The sequence below is a fragment of the Phalacrocorax aristotelis genome, chromosome 3 (genome assembly GCF_949628215.1).
Source record: "Phalacrocorax aristotelis chromosome 3, bGulAri2.1, whole genome shotgun sequence".
Lineage (NCBI taxonomy): Eukaryota > Metazoa > Chordata > Aves > Suliformes > Phalacrocoracidae > Phalacrocorax > Phalacrocorax aristotelis.
Genome location: NC_134278.1, coordinates 93145433 through 93164132, shown reverse-complemented (window position 1 = coordinate 93164132; position 18700 = coordinate 93145433). Strand labels below are relative to the sequence as shown.

Sequence of the window (18700 nt, the reverse complement as noted above, 5' to 3'; positions counted from 1 at the left end):
GACACTTCTACATCAGTTTTGTTTTCTTCTTCTTTCATTAGCCTTTGGGCTTCTTCCCCCATTTTCTTTCGTTGCTGCACTGCTTCTCTTTTTTTTTTTTTCCCTTTCTGCTACCTGTTGTTGTCTGCAATTAAAGAAAATGTGAACTGCTAAAGAACACGAGTCCAATTTTCAGCATACTTTAAGTTCCTGTCAGAAATGGGTTATAATTAATAATTTGCCCAAATATTTTACAATCTAAAAGCCACTCAGTTCTCAAGGATTCAGTGTGTCAGGGGGAACGTAGGACAGTTGTAAGGCCCAGAGCTATTTAGACAAATCTAATGCTTCAAGTAACAATACTAGCTGTCTTTTTCAAAATCAGACCAAAACAATTTGACTTGCCTAGGACATTGGCTTGTGTCCCTTCTTCCCCTCAGCAGAGGCATCAGAAGCTATCCTCTTTGTAATGCAAGTACTACAAACATTTTCTTCATGATCAGATGAGGTGACAACTTCTAATGTTCCTTTTCAGGTATTCAGCATCTGTGTTGTATTCTATTGCTCAGTACAGATAGAAACAATAGCCTTTAAGGAAAAAAAAAATTAAAGTCTGCAGTTGTGTATCCTTTTAGCATTATTTCTTATCACTGCTATAAAACCCCAGACATCATTACCTGCTAGCTCAGAGAATCTGTCGACAGAAATAGGTTTCTAATTTCAACAAATACATGGCTGACTAGAGCAAAGGAAAAAAGTAACCCCCAAATCCACTTGTTTTATTCCCCACTTCAGCTAGAACACATCACTGAGTGGCGCCGGGGCAACAACTGGATCCATACTCCAAGTGGCACGTTGCAGCTCTCTCCTCGATTGCATAAGTAGTAACAGAATGATGTTAGGAGGTTACTCCGGCTTCGCGTTCAGTTTATTAGATCAGAAAAATCTGTCAAGCTGCTTGCAAGAGGACTTAAAAATAAAAATGAAGCTTCATTAGTTTGAAAAGGTGAAATTTAACACAGATTCGGTAAGAATAAAGATGTGCTTATTAAAAGAGAATCAAGAATTCTCATTGACAAGGCCGTAAGGAGTTAACTTTCAACATGCCTAAACTACGCGTGCGCATCCACATAAGTGTGTAAAATGCAGAGAATTAAAAGCTGTCATCATTGGATGCAGCCGTGTCTGGTAGATGCCAACTATGGACAAACCGGGCACACAAAACTTAGAAGTATTTGAGGTACAAAGGCTTCATGTTATCTTTGGACTGGGCAGGACAGGAGAGGGACTGCACTTATTCAGTACCTTCACCGTTTCCCTTCATTGATTATTAATGGCCAGAAGTTTCCCTATGCTCTGTTAAGCTGCTCTGCTGTCTGTCATGGAAGAATGAAATTAGTAATTTGCATCAGGATCTACCTCCCAAGTTAACGGAATTCCCAACGGTGTTTTTGAGGTGATGTCCCACTGTTGTACATTCCACCAGAAGGCCAGGTAGGTGACAGTGCTGTCAGTCTAGCATATGCAGAGTAATAATGTTTGCCACTTTACAGTAGCAGATTTTTGTATGTTCCCTGCACCTCTGAACCGATGCAGAAAGGAAGACGGTATATGCGCACTAGCCTGCATGTAAAGGCAGCGGTATTCCAAAAAGCCACATGAGGCGTTAAGCAGTGCTGCTATTCATTTGCAATTCTGAAGCGAGGACAGTCACAGCAGGTCATGTTTCTGCCCCACCCTATAAACTGCACAACACACAACTCCTCTGCACAGAGAGGTGGTTTCCATGCACTCCGCTGGCTGAGTAATTTTATTGGACTCCAGTAGCATCCAAATGAGAGGAGACCTTCACATTACCTCAGACAGAGGAACTGAAGTCACTGAAAAATAAATACAAGCAATAAATACAACCACAAAGTGATTACCTTTTCACTGCTCTTTTACTTGGTCATTATTCCAAACATTGATCTCTATTCCAAACTTCCTATGCGTATTCAACATAAAGCTACGACCTTTCAGGCTCAGAAAAGGTTTCGTTTCTCAATAAAGAGGCACCTATGATGAACTACAGCCACAGGTGACTCATTCTTTCTGGGTTCCAAAGCAAGAATTTGAGCGGAGTTTGGATGGAATGATGCAAGCTGTTTAAACCAGGGAAGTATTCATTCCTGATGTCAGCCTTGCTTTGCATTCCTAACACAATTTATGCCCGGAAAAACCCAACTCACTGGTTAACAGAACACTAATTATAATCACTGTTAGCACACTCTTAGCAGACCTTCTTATTCCAGCGTGTTTTTACTTACTGTAGACCTACTGAATAACTGTAAGAAGAACGACTTCATACTATTCTTTTACTTCAACACGATTATAAATGCACAAAAAACATTTTCACACACGAGACATTTTATACAGTGCTGCTTATTCAGCCAAAGAGCATTTAGCTTGACTGTTCCTGTTGGGAAAAAAAATAAATTCGTTGGCATTTAGAAAGTCTAAAGGTGCAGATAGGTATCTACAATTTGCAGAAGCAACCAAGTCCTAACTAACTTCAATTAACTGAAAATCCAGTTTAAAGGAAAATCCATTTTATCGTCCACTATGTTGATCACTGCCTGGAAAATTTGGGTGCATCTCAGCCCAGAATCTGCTGGGGAGTGGGGAAGAAAGAGACTACAGGAACTTTGCAGGCACTAGTAGCCTACTGCTCAGCACTGTCTTCCAGAACGCTTTGGTGTCCAGGAAGCCATATTGGGCTTATTTCAACTGCTACACATAAATACCAAGCCACCAGAGAAAAGGTCACAGGATATAGTCTTCCCTGTTACTTAACGGAACACAGCCCTCCATTACTACACAAAAATGATTCCAGTCTAAGACACTTCCAGATACTAACTGAGCACCAATAGGTACCCAGACACAGGCAGCTAAGGGAGATCCTTACTTTTTCTGCACATGGATTTCATTCTCAATAAGCACTGCTGGAGTACAGTCAGCATTAAAACGGCTGAAGGCTCAAAAAAGCATGTATTTTGTTCTTAAAAACTAGGATCACAGAAACATCTCCTGTGTCTAGTTTAAACGAGTTGAAGATGTTGTTGTGTCAGCTTGAGGGTTTCTAATGTTATTTTTAACTCTTTCAGAGGGAAATGAGCACGCACATGTCGCCCTCCGTGAGCGAGGATGCCGTGCCCAGGCTGAAGCCCGCGCTAACCTCGAAGCTTGCATCCCGGAGTTGAGCACAGAGAGGCGTCACCCTGTGAAGGCTTGGTGTGTTGTAGCAGCTGGTGCTGTGAGGTCTGGCGGCTGGCAGCAGGGGGGAAGCGGCTGCTGGGGGGTTCCCTCATTTGCATAGCCCAGCCCCCTCCGCGTGCATCGGAACGCCTGGGTCCCCCCTGTGGCAGTTTTTGACCGGTCCCTGCCAGTTGGGTCAACGGACCCAGCGCAGGCGGCGGATCCCGCTGGGGCTCCTCTGCCTGGGGTAAATCCCTCGGTATTTGTGATTCAGAAGAGGTGAAAACCGAATCTACGGGTCTCCTTAGACAACCTTCAGGAGCTGTGGGCTGCAGATGGGGGGGCGCCCCCCTTGTCTGCTCCAGTGACTGGTCCCATCGCTGATCAGAAGTGGAACAGCTTGAACAGGTGAATCTGCCATTTCTCTCCTGGCCGTTGTGGGAGCTGTTTCGGGGGTGAGGGAGTACCTTGAACTCACTGGTTATATTGACGAACTCTCGGTTGCCTAAATATGGGACCGAGGCTGGCTCAGACATGGGTGTCTACATTAGAGACATCCATGCTTAGTCAGATGAATCCCACCCCAATCTCCTGTGCTCCTCATCAGGTCTATGACAGCTCTGCTGTTAGCCTTTACTGAAGCCAAGTACGGTTTCTGTCTCTTTTCTTTTTCTTTTTTTTTTTTTTTTTTTTTGTTTTGTTTTGTTTAACAGAAAGGAAACCCAGTCTTAGACATTCATTTGCGGAAGAAAGTTTGTGTTTGAAGATCACGCTTGGATCTTCAAGTAAGTCTAATTAGATGCCTTTTCCTCTCCTGTTCATCCCTCACAGGCTTGGGCACTGTCCGTTTGTCCTGTTTCTGAGGACCGCTGCCCAAGGCACCTAGCATTGCACATGGACAGCCTGTATCTCCCGTTGCACCGTGAATTTTGTTAGCAGGAGTGAAGAATTTTTAGGGTATAAGCTAACTGAATTGCACTGAAGTGAAAAAAGTGCTGTATAACTTCCAAGAGATAAGAACGGAATATAATTGGAAGACAAATATTTTCAGCAAAAGATGCTGAAAAAGCATCTTTGAAAAATTATGAGCATAGCGCTATCGTTTTTTATTTAGGATTTTTATATGTTTTAGATTTAGAGTTTGAATTTCAACAAATTGAGTTGAATTGGTGTGGATAACATATTCAAAGGGCCACGTATTTCTTTCAAAGAAGAATAAACAAAGTAGCACCTGCAAAGACTGTTTTGGCTTTCAAGTGTTTTTGTATTTTTGAACCCAAATCTGCAAGTTCCTGTTAAATTAAAGTGTTCTAGAAAAATGTCACAGATTGTATGATCCACCCTTTCTAAAAAATTATTGTTGATGTTGCTTGGTTGGGCTGAGGCCCCTCAAGACATATATCTCCTTTTGTTCAGAAGACTCTCGGGCTGCAGCAGGCACCCAGACATCACAGAGATAATAGAGGATCCCGAAAAGAAGTCAGCAAGTTACAAAGGAGGAATGGGCAAGTAAAAGGCGAAAGCCTGAATCCCATCTGTCCTAAGCAATGATCTGCTCAGCTCTGGGCTGGTGGCACAGGCCACCTACAATTCAGGGTCTCGGGCACAAATCTTGCGCACTTAGGTGCTTATGTCCTTCCTGACAAAGGAAAAGAACATTAAAAGGAGGTGCCTGTTACTTAGTTCAGTAAAGGGAAAAGAAACTTCTACTTAGGTCTGTTTGCCTCTTTTGGAGGCTGGACTTGAGCACAAAGGAGACGAGTGCCCTAGTAGCAGGCCGCTGAGCAGGCTGAGGGGATGCAGGGAGTCTGCTCCCAGGGAAGCTCTTCCACTTTGTATAATCTAGTTACTCTTGTACTGGGGGTTTGAAGCCAAGTACCCAGCAGGCACACCATAACTCTTCTCTCTCTCTCTCTCTCTCTCTCTGGCCCATTAATTGTCCTGATACCACTCCAGATCTCCTGAAAGTGGGACGCCAACTGTTAAAGGGAGATTCTCGCCTCAGGACGCCTGCAACCTCAAGCTCAGCCTCGCACGTGGTCCGTGAGAAAGCCACGGCTCCAACTGCAAATCTGAGTAAGTAGGGGATGCAGATATGGGACTTTTGCAGGGAGCGCCTCAGCCGCTGGGCTGTTGGACAAGGTGAGACCTGTGCCAGCCAATTCACCTTTTAGTGCCAAATGCCTTTTGATAGAGATGCAGGTCTCCTGGGGACTGTGGGGACATGCTCCTCCTCCATCTGGAAAAGGTGGCTGAGCTCCTGGCGTAAGAAGGGCACTGAGGTTTAGAGGTCAGAGTTGAGGCAGGTATGGAAGATGGCAAGAGCTGTGATCTTTAGTAAAAAAAAAAAAAAGTCTTTTTTATATTTAAGAAGCTTTTTTTCTCTCTTCTGCTCATTCGTTATGGAATATGAGTCAAATAAGAGAAACCGATGCTATACACACTGCACGCTCTTAAGTATTTGTTTTAAAATATGTGTGAGGTCAAGCTGGAGCAGGCTTTGCAATTTGTGTATCTACTGCAGCAAATGTTCTGCTCTTTCTGGCTGTTTTCCGTGGTTTTCAACCCGCTTCACCTGTATGGAAGGAAATACTGTGCCTATGGAAAGGCCATTATAAATCTTCTCTTAGGAGATTTTTTTTTTTTCTTGGTGCTCTGCTTGTAATTTACAATCTGTATTATTTATGCCAATGTTGAAAATAGTTTTCTGATGCCCTGGTTAAAATATTCTGAACATCCTCCAGCTACATTCTACTATGAGCACTTCCACCAAACATCCGTTTTTATTTAAAGTAATTTTTCATGACATAACATGCATGATAGCCAGAATCCTGTGTTGCTGTTAAAGGGTTTTCTTTACAGTTTTCCAGCTGTATTCCTCCACCCCATGATAGAGTGTTGCCAGACTGATTAGAATACACAAATTGTATTCCCTTAATCTTCCTTCATAAACAGTGCCCTGTAATCCTGTCATCATTGTTGTTGACCAAATCAAAACATTAAAGAAAGCCTTTCTCTCAGGCTGAACAAAGACAATCTTCAATCTAAAATATTTAGAATGCTTAGAGATATTTTAAGGCTTTAATTAATGTACTTAATTTAATACATTTTAAATTTATTTTTAAATTTTAAAATTTATATTTTAAATTTATTTAATTAAATCAATTTATTTAATTTTAATTTTTAAATGTAATTTTTTTTAAATTAAAAAATGGAAAGGATTTAGTTTTAATTAGGAATTAGTTAAATTAAAGCAATAAAAATATCAAAATATTTGTACCCCTTTTTTAAAAGAAGAAAGGAATTTGACAGTTTTCAAAATTTAGAGCATCATTTCAGACAGAAAGTAGAAAATTCTGTTTTTCCACTATCTGGCCATGTTTGAATTAAAATCAGAAATAGTTTCAGTGTTCTCTGAACTTTGTTTTTTGGTGACCAAATCACTCAGAATTTTTTTTTTTGTGCTTTAGAGTGACATCTTTTAATCCTTTTTGAGCAGTGTTGAGTGGATATGTCTCTATATTCCTTCTGTTTATATATCTGTATTTGTATGCAGGCATAGAAAGCTAAGGGAACGTCTTTATCTTAGCCATGCAAATCTGACTGATTTGGTTTCACTGTGGTATATGGACATTGGGGAAGTTGGTGGTTAATGGGCTCAACAGTGGAAACTCAGCCATAAACAACTAAGCAGGACTTTGCAGATAGCGGTGGCATTTTGAACATTTGCTTGCTTTTACGTACCTAGCTATATAAATCCTGGGGAAGCTGTGTTTTAGATGCCTTCAATCTCTTTTGGTCCTCACCTGTCGTTATGATTCTGAGATTAGGAAGAGCCTGGAAGAAGGGGGAAATGCATGCCCAGTCCCTGTTCCAATAAATAAACCACAATTATGAAAAGAAAATAAAACCCAGCATCTGATAGAGCAACTAGACAGAGGTTGCCCAACTTTGCCCAAAACTCTAGATTGTAGAACTTACTTTTCTCAGGTGTGTTGGCTGCAGGGGTTAGGCAGGGTCTCCTGATGGAGGCAGGGGAGCTGTGGGAAATTCAGGCCTGTTTGGATTCCACTATGTATGTAGCAACGGGTGACAAAGACGTGCAGGCACCCTAAACTGGGTGAATCTGTGGAGGAGCTGGAGAAGGCCCCGATAAGCTGAGAGGACAGGAACCCCATCTCCTCCCCTGGTTCTTACAGCTGGACGCAGTGCGTGTCCCAGGTGGTGTGATGGGGAGATGATGTGCAGCCTCCTCCCAGTTCAAAGCTAAATCTGGCCCTGCAAACCCCAGGTGGATCCTTTCTCCAGTAAAGCAGAGAGCAGAAGAGAGCTTTGCTTGGGCTGCTTTTGTGTGGACCCTGATGTCTTTTGTGTAGTGTGAAACACCCAGCCTGGTCTTTGGAGAGGAGCCAGGCACCGAGCTCTTTTAAAGCTGACCTGCTTCTAGGCATGCCCAGAAACAAGAGTTTCACATAGCTGAGACACTCTGCTGATTGAGAGCGGGATTTCTCAAGTGAGGTGGCAGATAGGGAGAGTGCTACTTCCAAAATTCCCCCCGTGGAGCTGGGGCCCTGGCATCCTTTCATAAATCCTGCTCCAGCCGCTGCAAGGTGGACATCGCTTCCCCAAGGAGCTTGAAATGTATTACTTTTAATGTGTTGTAACAAAACAGTAGATGTACCATATAATACCGTATCTTAGGTGTACTGTTATGTAAGTTGTGTTTAAAGGAAATGAAAATTCTGCAGAGTTTGTTTTGTATTTTATTTGGATTACAAGCCTTGTCTTGCTTCCATGTTGAGGCATTTCATTACAGGTCGTCTGTTCCTCCCTTCTGAAATTCTCTAAGTAATAGGAAGTTGTTGGCTTTCGAAGTCTGGGCACCTGGCACGCTGTGAGTCTTTGTTCAAGTTGGCAGAATACGGTGTGACCGCAAACCCTCAAGGATTAATAGGCTGAAAAAGCACAGGCTTCATGTCTGTCCTTAGTGTTCCTTAATGCTAAGAGTGCTACTGGGGGGAAAAACAAGCAAATGACAGCAGTCGTAACTTGACATTCATTGCTTTGAGACCCACCTTGTCTTTCTTTATAACTATAGAAATATAGTTTAGGCAACCTATCAATATACTGGGTAGGGTTTTACTGTTCGTTTCAGTAGATGGCACTTGATCTCTATTAGTTTTTTGTAATAATTTCAAGGTGTGCGTTACAGTAAATGTTTGACTAGCTTTATGACAAATTTTGCTTTTGATCCTGGGATTGCAGGGCTGCTTAGTTAGTTACCTCTCAGATATGTTTCTCATTCTGGTGGTTTTCTCTTCCCTGTTGAAAACATGTAAAACTGATTTAAAATGTTTTATGCACATTAGAATGAAAACCATGTGCCTTATATTAAGGGTGATTGTGCAAAAGCTTTCAGCTGAATCAGGTTGAGCATGTGATTTCATGCGTTTGCATATATGCTGCGGACACATACCTGCAGCATTTGCTGCTGTGAATGCATGCCTGCGGGGTTTGTTGCTGTGCACCAGCCAGCCTCTCTCCTCCTTGTGCATTGGAACCAGATTTAGGAGATGTGTTGAAGAGGCCTCTGAAAGCCCTTTGTTAAACTTCTGCCACCAACATAACGGGACGGCTGGGATGTTGACCTAGTCTATGACTGAGTTCACTCCCTTTCTGTGTCCTGTTAAGTCATCCCTGCCAAAGATGGTGTTTTCCAGCTTCTAAAAGTACTTCTGACCAGCCTATTCATTTCTATTCAAGCAGACCAGGTAGTACTGCCAGGCATATGAGAAAACTCCTGAGGTGACACCACATGCTTCCTTATTAAAGACTTGTCCGTAAGTGGATTTACACATCACGGAGGTTTTTCCAAAACTGTCATATACAAGTTGAGTATCATGTTATACATCTATTGGTATTTCTTGAACCTCCAGTCTCAATGTTTCTAATGAGGTTGGAGTAGCAAAGTAGCATCCTTCCATCTCTGATCGAAAGAGCCTTTTGGTTTGAACAGAAAGATAAGTTGTCCAGACTGTTCTCTTCTCCGTGAACATGTGTTCCCCCAACAAAGGTCATTTCAGGATGAGAAGGGAAAATTGCTGGCAGCTGTTCTAAATTGGTGTTAGAAGAGCTCAAACTGCGTATAGAATCACAAAAAATAATTAGGTCAGGCTAATATCCGTACGAAGAATCTCTGTAAGGTATATAAAGCAGGAAAAAAACCCACTATGTAATGCTCTTTGTCTGTTCCAACATCTGCTCGTGGCTGCTCTGCAAATCCATGAATTAAAAACAATGAAGAAAAATGCTGGCTCAGGATACAGTGATATGCAGAGTCTACATGATGGCTCTCAGCCAATCTCAGTAATTAGTTTGTAGTGACTGTTTTTAGAGATGAGCTTGACTGACTGTGGTTTCACAGCATACACAAGCCACATTCCATATTTATTTTGAGATCTGCAGTGCTTATACTTTGCATGAATGCAGTTCAGATTACTACCAAAGCTATAGTATTTAGATGAGATTGGAAAACTGCTTAATGAGATAAATTTTGATTATTTGATAACAAACTTTCTTCCAAAGTAAGAAAAGTAGGTGAACTAGATGAGCAAAAATCAAGATACATAATTAGTTTAGATCACACAACCAGCACTATGAATTGAGGGGATCAAGTAAAATCAAGTTTAGATCTAAATGCAGGGAAGCAGGATCTGCGTTGAAGTTCTTCCCCAAAGTCTTCTGCCTGGTATTGAGCTGGAAGTCCCCTCACCCAGCAGGTTTGAACAGTTGATGGTCACCCACACTGAAAGTTTTGCTCCACATCTTCTCTGACTGCATGTTTGCCAGCTGCCAATTTATCAGCTGTTACTGCGCTGTGCAATCAGCTGCAACATGATTAACAGATCTGTCTGATGAGAGGGCACAGGCAAGCAGTCAGGTAGATGTCCACCCAAGAGTGATAAGCGATAGCTTCTTTGGCCAGCGCAGTGGGATAGGGGAGGGGATGCTGATGCCAGGCATTGCTGTGCTCAGGATCTCACTGTCATTCTGGGAGCACAACTTGCAAGTCTGAGCTTGATGACTAAACTGCATATAAAATAAGAGGGGGTGGTTAGGTACTACAATCCAAGATTCACAGCAGAGAGCATGCCAGGCAGGAACGCACCTCTCCCAGTCCACAGGAGAGGCCAGAGAGGCGTGCCCGTCTCCCAGATTTGGCCACCTACTTGTACCCTGCTTGCGCCCATGCACGTGCCTCACATTCACTCTGAACCTCTGTACCAGAGCCAGACCACCTCTGTGAGTGCCAGCAACCAGCACGTTTCATTGCTTTGAACTACGGCCAGCACTGGTGCTACCACCCACCCTGTTTTGTGTGGCAGCTGAGCAAGTAGAGCTCGGGGAAAAGATCTGAGTTCAGTGCCCTCCTTAGACCAAAGGAGTTCAAATCCACACCTCTCACAAGAGTTCTCAACCACTGCAACCTACAGAGCATCATCAGCTTCCTCCACTGGCTTTAGACCTCGTGGTAGTAGAGGGTATCTTGTCGGACATGGGCAGCGGCAGAGCACATGGGAGCAGCTTCTCTGTCACACAAAGAATAGAGCAGTCTACGTGGACGAGAGTCCTGATCCTTGCTCCCAGGATTATATCTGCATTTACGCAGTTACTGTTGGATGTGAAATTTATAGCAAAGTGCAAGGCAAGAGTCTCATGTATAGTAATAGTAAATCGCATGGTAAGTCAAAGGCCAGGGACTGGAATAAAATCACGCTGTCGGCTGAGCTTGACACTGTGAATTGAGTACATTCCCTGCTGGGAGCCTTTGCCCTCAACATGGGTCATTTTTTAAAGGGTGTTATCTGAAGAAAAGCCGGAAATGCTGAAGCAAGACTTCATCACTTCTGTGCAGCTTCTTTTTCTTACATTTGTTCGTGCATGTGAGCAGTCTGGTTTTCTTTCCTAGATTGCTTGTGGTGTACAAAAACAATCTTGCAGGAACAACCCCGTATTAAATAGAAAAGAAGTAGCAAAAATGTTTCCTGGAAATATTACTGCTTACGCTGTGAAAGATTGAAACTGGAGATGTAGCTGTGAGTTAAAAGTTTTAAGATAAATTAAACTTAGTCTTTTAAAAATACAGATTCTTTCAATAAAGGGCATTACAACTGAATTATCTCTACTTTTCCAGCTGTTTCTAATGGCTTTGCTGGAAGTTCTTATGCAGTCAGGCCCCCTCTCTTCCCTTGGGGTCTCTAAATAAAGCTATCTACAGGGACAGCATGCTACTTATTCCTCTAGCAGCTGCACTGGAGTGGTGAACTTATATTATTTTGTGTTTTCGTCTCTTTGCTGTGTAACAGGATGCTTTTGAAGGCACGGAAGCTCAGCAAATTGAAGTGCTTTACATTCTGAGGACAAGCTGTCTCTGTCAGCGCTGTTTCATTTACAGCTCTGATTCACTGGGTGACTATATGCAAACCTAGCATCAAGAATGATTTTTATATCTATATATACACACACATAGATATATATTAAGAGGTCATGTTTATGGAGTCAGAAGATAGGTAGTTCTGTGGTTTCTATATTTTGGCAGCTATGAAAGAGTGGTGAAGTTGCAAATAAGAAAGACTTACACAAAAAGACTAAATTAGCTTAAAAGATTTACTAAACTCAGATGCATCCTGAGTTTTAGGAATCCAGTTCTGCTCAGCTGTCAGTGTTCCTGTCACAGGTATTACTTCTTCCTTTTTTCTATGTTGTAACCTTACCATTTAGATAGCACATGGACAATCAAATGCACGCAGGAAAGTTTGAGCTTTATTCTTATAGAAGGAAAAATATTACATGCTCAAGTGCAAGCAAAATTTGACTTTTGAGGCCAGAAGACCATGCCACAAGGTATCCAACCATCTGTAATGGCTATAAATAGCAGACTGGGATGCTATACTCCAGGCATGCATGTATGGTTATTGTGTGGATCTGTGTAAGAAATGTATATACTGGCTCCATATACATAAGTACGTATGTGATGCGGTTGCATACTGTCCTGGCAGACCAAGTATACCTAAGCTGTTCTACCTTGCCCAGCCAATTGCAGTGCTGTGGCAGGACGGTGTTAGCTCCCTAAGCAGTGGTCCTCCAACCCATGGGGCAGATGTGCACACACGTCTGGCGTACCGTCACTGCCTTTTCTGCTTCTGCCTGGGTTGTGCCAGCTGGCACTGCCTGCACTCCTCATCATGGGCAGCACAGCATGCAGTCGTGGGGTTGCAGGCTCCCCTCTCCCCTCCATGTCAGCTAGAGCTAGGTGACTGTAGTGGTGCTGTCAGGGCAGCAAGGAGGCTAAAAGGCAGTGCAGAAAGCATGATGCTGTTTGCAGCACTCTCTTAGCTCAGTGCCGTTGCCCACTGAGCAATAAAGTGCAGGGACAGCACTTGATACTGCACTATTTCACTCCAGTGTCTTGCAGGCAAGAAGCAATCCTGGAAAACGTTGCAGTACTTTGTTGGCCATCACTGTGTTGTTCTTCCCGTTGCACAGAGCGGTGCACAGCTCTGCTCCTAGGGAGTGGGTGTGCTGCTGCTTGTAGCCTGCTGCAAGGTGGGCTGGGGCCAGAGTGACGGGCCTCTCAGTGTTGGATGCCACTACGCGTGGCATGAGCGTTTCCGTCAGAGCATAGTGCCAAGTTGTCTTGCCTGCCAGCACTGTGACACTGAGTGGCTGCAGCATGGAAATATATGTATGAATGAATTTCAACTGAGATCCCGCTTAAGCTGATGACTCAATATGTGGTATCCTTTGTGGGAAATGTTGGGTAAGACAATCCTCTTAGTCAGGGGAGTCTCAGATCAGGGCAAAACAAGTGTTATAGCCAGTTCAGACAAAAGAAATGGTTTTTGAGAAATGGCAGCCTCTTTCATGGTTAATGCTGCTTAGGTGGTTTGTTCTGGGACTTAGATGTGTGAGGTTCGCAATCACATTGTCACAGCGACAAACCTAGTCAACTGGGGTACAAGCCGTGCACATCACCATCAGTTCTGCAAAGGATTTAAGAAAGACTGTGCAGCTGAAGGTTTATCCACCCCAGTGGGGGATGATGGTATCTGCAGATGCATCATGGAAAATATAGCAAAAATGGGGTTCATGGTAAGTCTGCAGCTGCTGGCTGGGGGTGTCTGTGCGTGAGACGGTGCCCAGAAATTCTCAGGTGAGAGATGCTCGCCCCGACCAGCTGTTTAAAGGATGTTGGAAAGTTATTTCCATTCCCTCAGATTAAAGTCATCGTACAATATTGTGGCTTTGCAGTGTAAGGCCCAGATATGGCTTTGGACATCTGCCATTTGAGTGACAGACTGAAAAAAATCCTAACTTTAGGGTGGGTATTTTTCCAGGTGATAAGACTTTCTTAGTAGCTCTACCTACTACTGATTGTAGCAAAATGAAAGCGGTTTTCCCTGTACATGCCAGGGCTTGGGAAATAAAAGCTGTGATCCATAGAAAGTCAGAAATCAGGTAGATGGCTTAACACCCCAGAAGCACTTGAGAGCCGCGCGTGATTATTGGATTGATTTAAGGCTATTAGAGCTGCTTTACTGTCCTTCTGTGTGCCACGAGAACCTGCATATGTGTGTACATACGCAGACACATATACCCTATTAGCCTATACACATTTATATGTACATATGCATGTATGTGTACATCGTCTCAGAAACCAAAATGGAAGCGGCTTTTCCCCCAGCGCGTAGTCTTTTCATATGGTTTAAAGCAAGCGAAATCTGCAGTGACAGTTGTGTGCTGCTGCAGGAGCCATGTGAGCAGCCTGATTCTTGTATTGACGGCTGTAAGAAAGCAAACAGGTTGTCACAACAAATGTTCCTAGCCGTGTCCTAAAAGGGCTTCTTTAGTGTGAGGGGTTTGTGTCCAAATGGTTTTTCTCTGCTCTTGTTTAAGTGCCACTTCTGAAGAAACGTTGCAAATCCAGAACAAATCACGTGCTTGACATCAGGGATGTTGGAAAATTCATGCAACTGCTAAAATTCACACAGGATGGGCAAAGGGATGATGCCTGTTGTTCATTGTGATTTTTAAAACAGCCTTTGAGTTATGATTTCCACTGTGTTTTTACTCGTCCCTTTTCTTTTCCAGGGGTTAAAACCAATTTTAGCTCTTCAAGCAACACAGGCTGTACCTCAGTGCCTGAAGCCCATGTGTCGGCTGCTGGAAGCAAAAGGTCTTTTTCTCACAAGTAAGCAAAGCAATTTTTCCTGAAGAGTGAGAGAGTTGCTAGTGCAGAGAGAGACTACTATGTAAGGCCTTGCAGCTAATACATAAAATACCACTAGTGTGAGTTTTGAAACAATTTGGCTAACACTATGCTCTTGGGCAGCACTTACGCTGATGAGAACTGTAATATGAGAAAGGGGAAAAAAAAGCTATATTTTTTGAGACCAAAACATGTCAGTAGGCCAGATCAGCTGACAGGTATTTTTTTGTTGTTTGTTCATAACAAGTATGGGAGATACCCTCAGGTAAGACAGAAAAGACTTCAGCTGGAGTGGAGGAGGAGACAACTGGGTATATGTTGCTTAACAGCAGTACCTCTAAGAAGTTAACCTTAACCTTTTGGTCTTATCACTGTTTTCTCTTTGTAATAAACTGTCAGCTTGGCATGTCCCTTTCCAGGTCATGACCTTATTTTTTGTAGGAAGAAGTAGACAATATTGCCTTTGATGCTTTTGTATTCAACACCCTTGCCCAACCTTTCTGTAACTAAAACTATATGCAAATAAAAAAAAAAAATATAAATGAGTTATCTATCTAAACAAATCTTTCAAGAAAGATTTCTGTAAGATTTCTCCCTATCATTTGTGAAGTGCAAATCCAGAGAGCTTGTGAATGCGAGGGTGAGGACATTTGGGTGGAGCAGCGCACATTGTGCTCCACCCACAAAATCCCTGCTGGTTACATTTGTTGGAGCAGGTGCAAAGAGTTCAGATTGACAGGACGGGTTTCCTGCCCTTTGTGGAAGTGCTGGCAAGCAGGCCGGGACTGGCAGTGGGATACCTCTATGCTTAAGTCACACAGATGTCTCTGAGGTCGGAGTGTGCCCCAGTGCACAGAGATCGGCAGAATGATGCTTAATGAGCAGTTTCCTATCTGTGTCATGAGACTGTTAGAAAAATAAACATTACCTAAGCACTCTCTAGATTAAATCTAACCAGTAAAGGTACTGGCTGGGGGGTGTGTGTGTGTGTGTGAAAAATACTAAGTATAATATGAAGCCCTAAAATCACCTTACTTGCAGTAAGATTCTGTATCATTGCATGTATTTCTGTGCATTTAAATGTAACTTTAAATTAGAGCATCCTGACCCACTTAATTAGACAGAGGTCCTCTGTAATAATGCTCCTTCAATTGCATTGCTGCGTTACGCACAGTCTATGTGAATTCTGCCTCACCCAAGAGTTGATGCTGTACTGTACGAAGTGGAAGGAGAGGTCTCCTTTGCGATATGTTCTCTTTTAACTGTTTGACTCAACTTCCTCTGAAAAATCTCAGTGTTGTCACAAACCACAGTCCAGCACTTCATTGTAAAATAATTATAAAATCACCCAAACCACAGCAGTGTGATGAAGGTTTGCAGCAACCACCTTCCTTATAAACTGTTCCATTTTCAGAGGAGGGACGAAACCAAGTTAGGGAATCTTGAGAAGAGTTCTTGCTTCATAGTGCTGTGGTATTTAAATTTTTATGTTCAAGCCTCTTTGGTTGGCTGGATTTGCCTTCTTCTTTTCTGAAACCAGCCCGTTCATTACAGTTTAGAAGAACCAATTCCATGAGAGGATGTAGGTAGCAGTGTAGCAGTGCAGGAAGACAAACCAAGTGAGCAAGCGAGGAACCCACCTTGGGAAGCTGTGCTCAGAGCACCTCAGTCCTTTGGCAGTTGCCAGCAGCACAGATACCAGTTGCTTTCAAGCCCACAGTCGACAGTCAGGTTATTTAATAAAGAGTGGGAAAAGAAAGGTAGATACGTATGAGGGAAACGGAAGGAAGGAAGGAAGGAAGGAAGGAAGGAAGGAAGGAAGGAAGGAAGGAAGGAAGGAAGGAAGGAAGGAAGGAAGGAAGGAAGGAGGGAAGGAAGGAAGGAAGGAAGGAAGGAAGGAAGGAAGGAAGGAAGGAAGGAAGGAAGGAAGGAAGGAAGGAAGGAAGGAAGGAAGGAAGGAAGGAAGGAAGGAAGGAAGGAAGGAAGGAAGGAAGGAAGGAAGGAAGGAAGGAAGGAAAAAAAAATCTGTGGTTTTCTTTGTCTATTTTAATACTATTTCAGCCTGCTCACAGTAGGCTTTGAACTATATCTAAGCAAATGAATGGTCAGGCATTGGAACAGGCTGCCCAGGGAGGAGGCAGAGTCGCCATTCCTGGAGGTACTTAAAAGATGTGTAGATGTGGCACCTCAGGGCATGGTTTAGGAGACTTGGTGATGTTGGGTTGACAGTTGGACTTGATGATCCTAGGGGTCTTTTCCAACCTTAATGATTCTATGGTTCTCTTCTATGATTCTATGAATAGTTGACAGTGGCAGCTGAAGCACCCTCTATGCCAAAGAGAGAAAGGAACAGTGGCTCAAACAAATCTGTTTTCATCACACACTGTGATCCCTCAGGCTGCTTGCCAAGGAACATGAAAGCAGTCTTAGAGCAAACCTCCACGAGCAGGCATCTCTCTGCAGGTCTGGCCAGGGAAGGCTGAAGCGTGGTTCTTTTGGCACTAGCCCAGGCTGCAGTCCTCTCATTACTTAATGGAGTCAGAGGTTCAGGGAATGTGGATGATCTGGTGGAGTCAGTGGGAACCGTGCTAGCCACAGAGAAACGTGAAAATGGCCACCGTTTCCCTAGATCACATAATTCAGACTGAGAGCCCCACAGTCAGTGAAAGAGTGTGCAGTGGCTGATGACTTCAGGACTTTCTTCCCGGCCACTCACAGTTATCTACCTGTTTTAGTGTGTAGACAACTTTGTGCGTGAAATAAGACACATAATGAGTTGTGTGATAAAGATAATCCAGTATGCTTTAACCATGTTGGTTCTCCTCCAGTTGTGGCCTTCATGGTCAGAATAATGGATCCTTATCCAACAAGTCCAGACCCAGCCCACCTGCTTCCCGTGAAAAGGCCCCTTTGTCAACACTGAGCAAAAACCAGCCGAGTCCTGCGAACACCCGTCAGAATTATGGGGCTTCTTTAGCCAGCAGAAGCAACTCAGGCTCAAACAAAGGAAGTGACAGCAGCCAAGTGACGAGGCAAGTCTTTATTTCAGCATCCTGGTGTTCAGCACACTGACTTACCTTCTCTGCACTCAAATGGGGCATCAGCTGGTTGTCTGGCTTGCCAAAGGGGTCGTGTTGCTCCTCAGCATGGGTGTGACTCTTCATATTGGTGGCTCGACAATCAACAGTGTGCTCTATCCCATGTAAAAGTTTTACTGTTTCAGTACTGTAAAATTCAAGGTTACTTTTAGTCAAAGCACTTTGTAGCTGGTTTTCACTCCAAGGCAGGCTCCTTTCCGTGGTTTTATGCTGTCAGTTCTCATGTGGCTTTCCTGGTTCTTTCACAGAAAGGTCCTTTCTCCTTTGGAGAGAGTTGGGTGGGGTTGTATAGAAAATATTGTATGCTCGGGTGAAAATTCACCCTGCCCGGCCTTAGGTACCTCTGCGTGCAGTTTCCTCTACAGGGAAGAAAACTAATACCTGCGGGAGCGTGCGACACGTATTGCAGAGAAGAAATTGTTGTTTCTCTCCCTCCCTTTCTCTCTCTTTCCTCCCACCCCAGGCAACTCAACAGCCAAGCATGTCAGATACACACCTAAAGCTAGACAGGATTAATGTAGGTTTCAGGGTGCTCGGCTTCTTAACTCACATGTGGAGCTGAACTCAGTCTGTACGCTTCCTTACCTGGCTGTGTCTGCAGCTGGGTGCCCTTGCCAAAGGCCCAGCTGCCTGCTCTTGGGCACCGTTTTGGGTGAGGAGATGGCTAGGTGTTTTAAAGTTAAATGTCTCATTTGAGGTAATGGCACTGAAAACAAGTATGATAAATAGTAAATTTTGTACTATAGCCACAAATCAGCCATTTTCTCAAGTACTTTGGTTTGCCAGAGGGAGTCACTTGTGTGGACACTGAGGAGCCCAAAATGAGTCAAGCGCCATATCAGTCTATGGGATGTATTCCTTTTTGCCAGGACTGAAGAACTGTAGGAGTGATGTTATGTGATGGTGTGACGGTTTTTTTCTTTTCAGGCGATCAGGGAAATCTATTTCTTGTGGTCACAATTGCAGCACTAAGCCAGAAAATCCGGAGCGGTATTTGACTCCTCTGCAGCAGAAAGAAGTTACAATACGGCATTTGAAAAAAAAGCTGAAGGAATCCGAGTGCAAAGTTACAGAAAGGTATATTTCACTTCAGAAATAAGACTGGACAAGATTTATTCAG

At 43.4% G+C, this 18700-nt stretch overlaps 1 protein-coding gene across 1 annotated transcript in view; it reads left to right on the top strand.

The window, feature by feature from the left end:
- The window catches only part of LOC142055669 (syntabulin-like), a 52664-nt gene that overhangs the window by 22701 nt on the left and 11263 nt on the right, over window positions 1-18700 (top strand). The window contains 3 exon segments of the mRNA XM_075089788.1: window positions 14365-14464; window positions 17311-17514; window positions 18508-18657. Coding sequence (XP_074945889.1) covers window positions 14365-14464; window positions 17311-17514; window positions 18508-18657 — 454 coding nt within the window.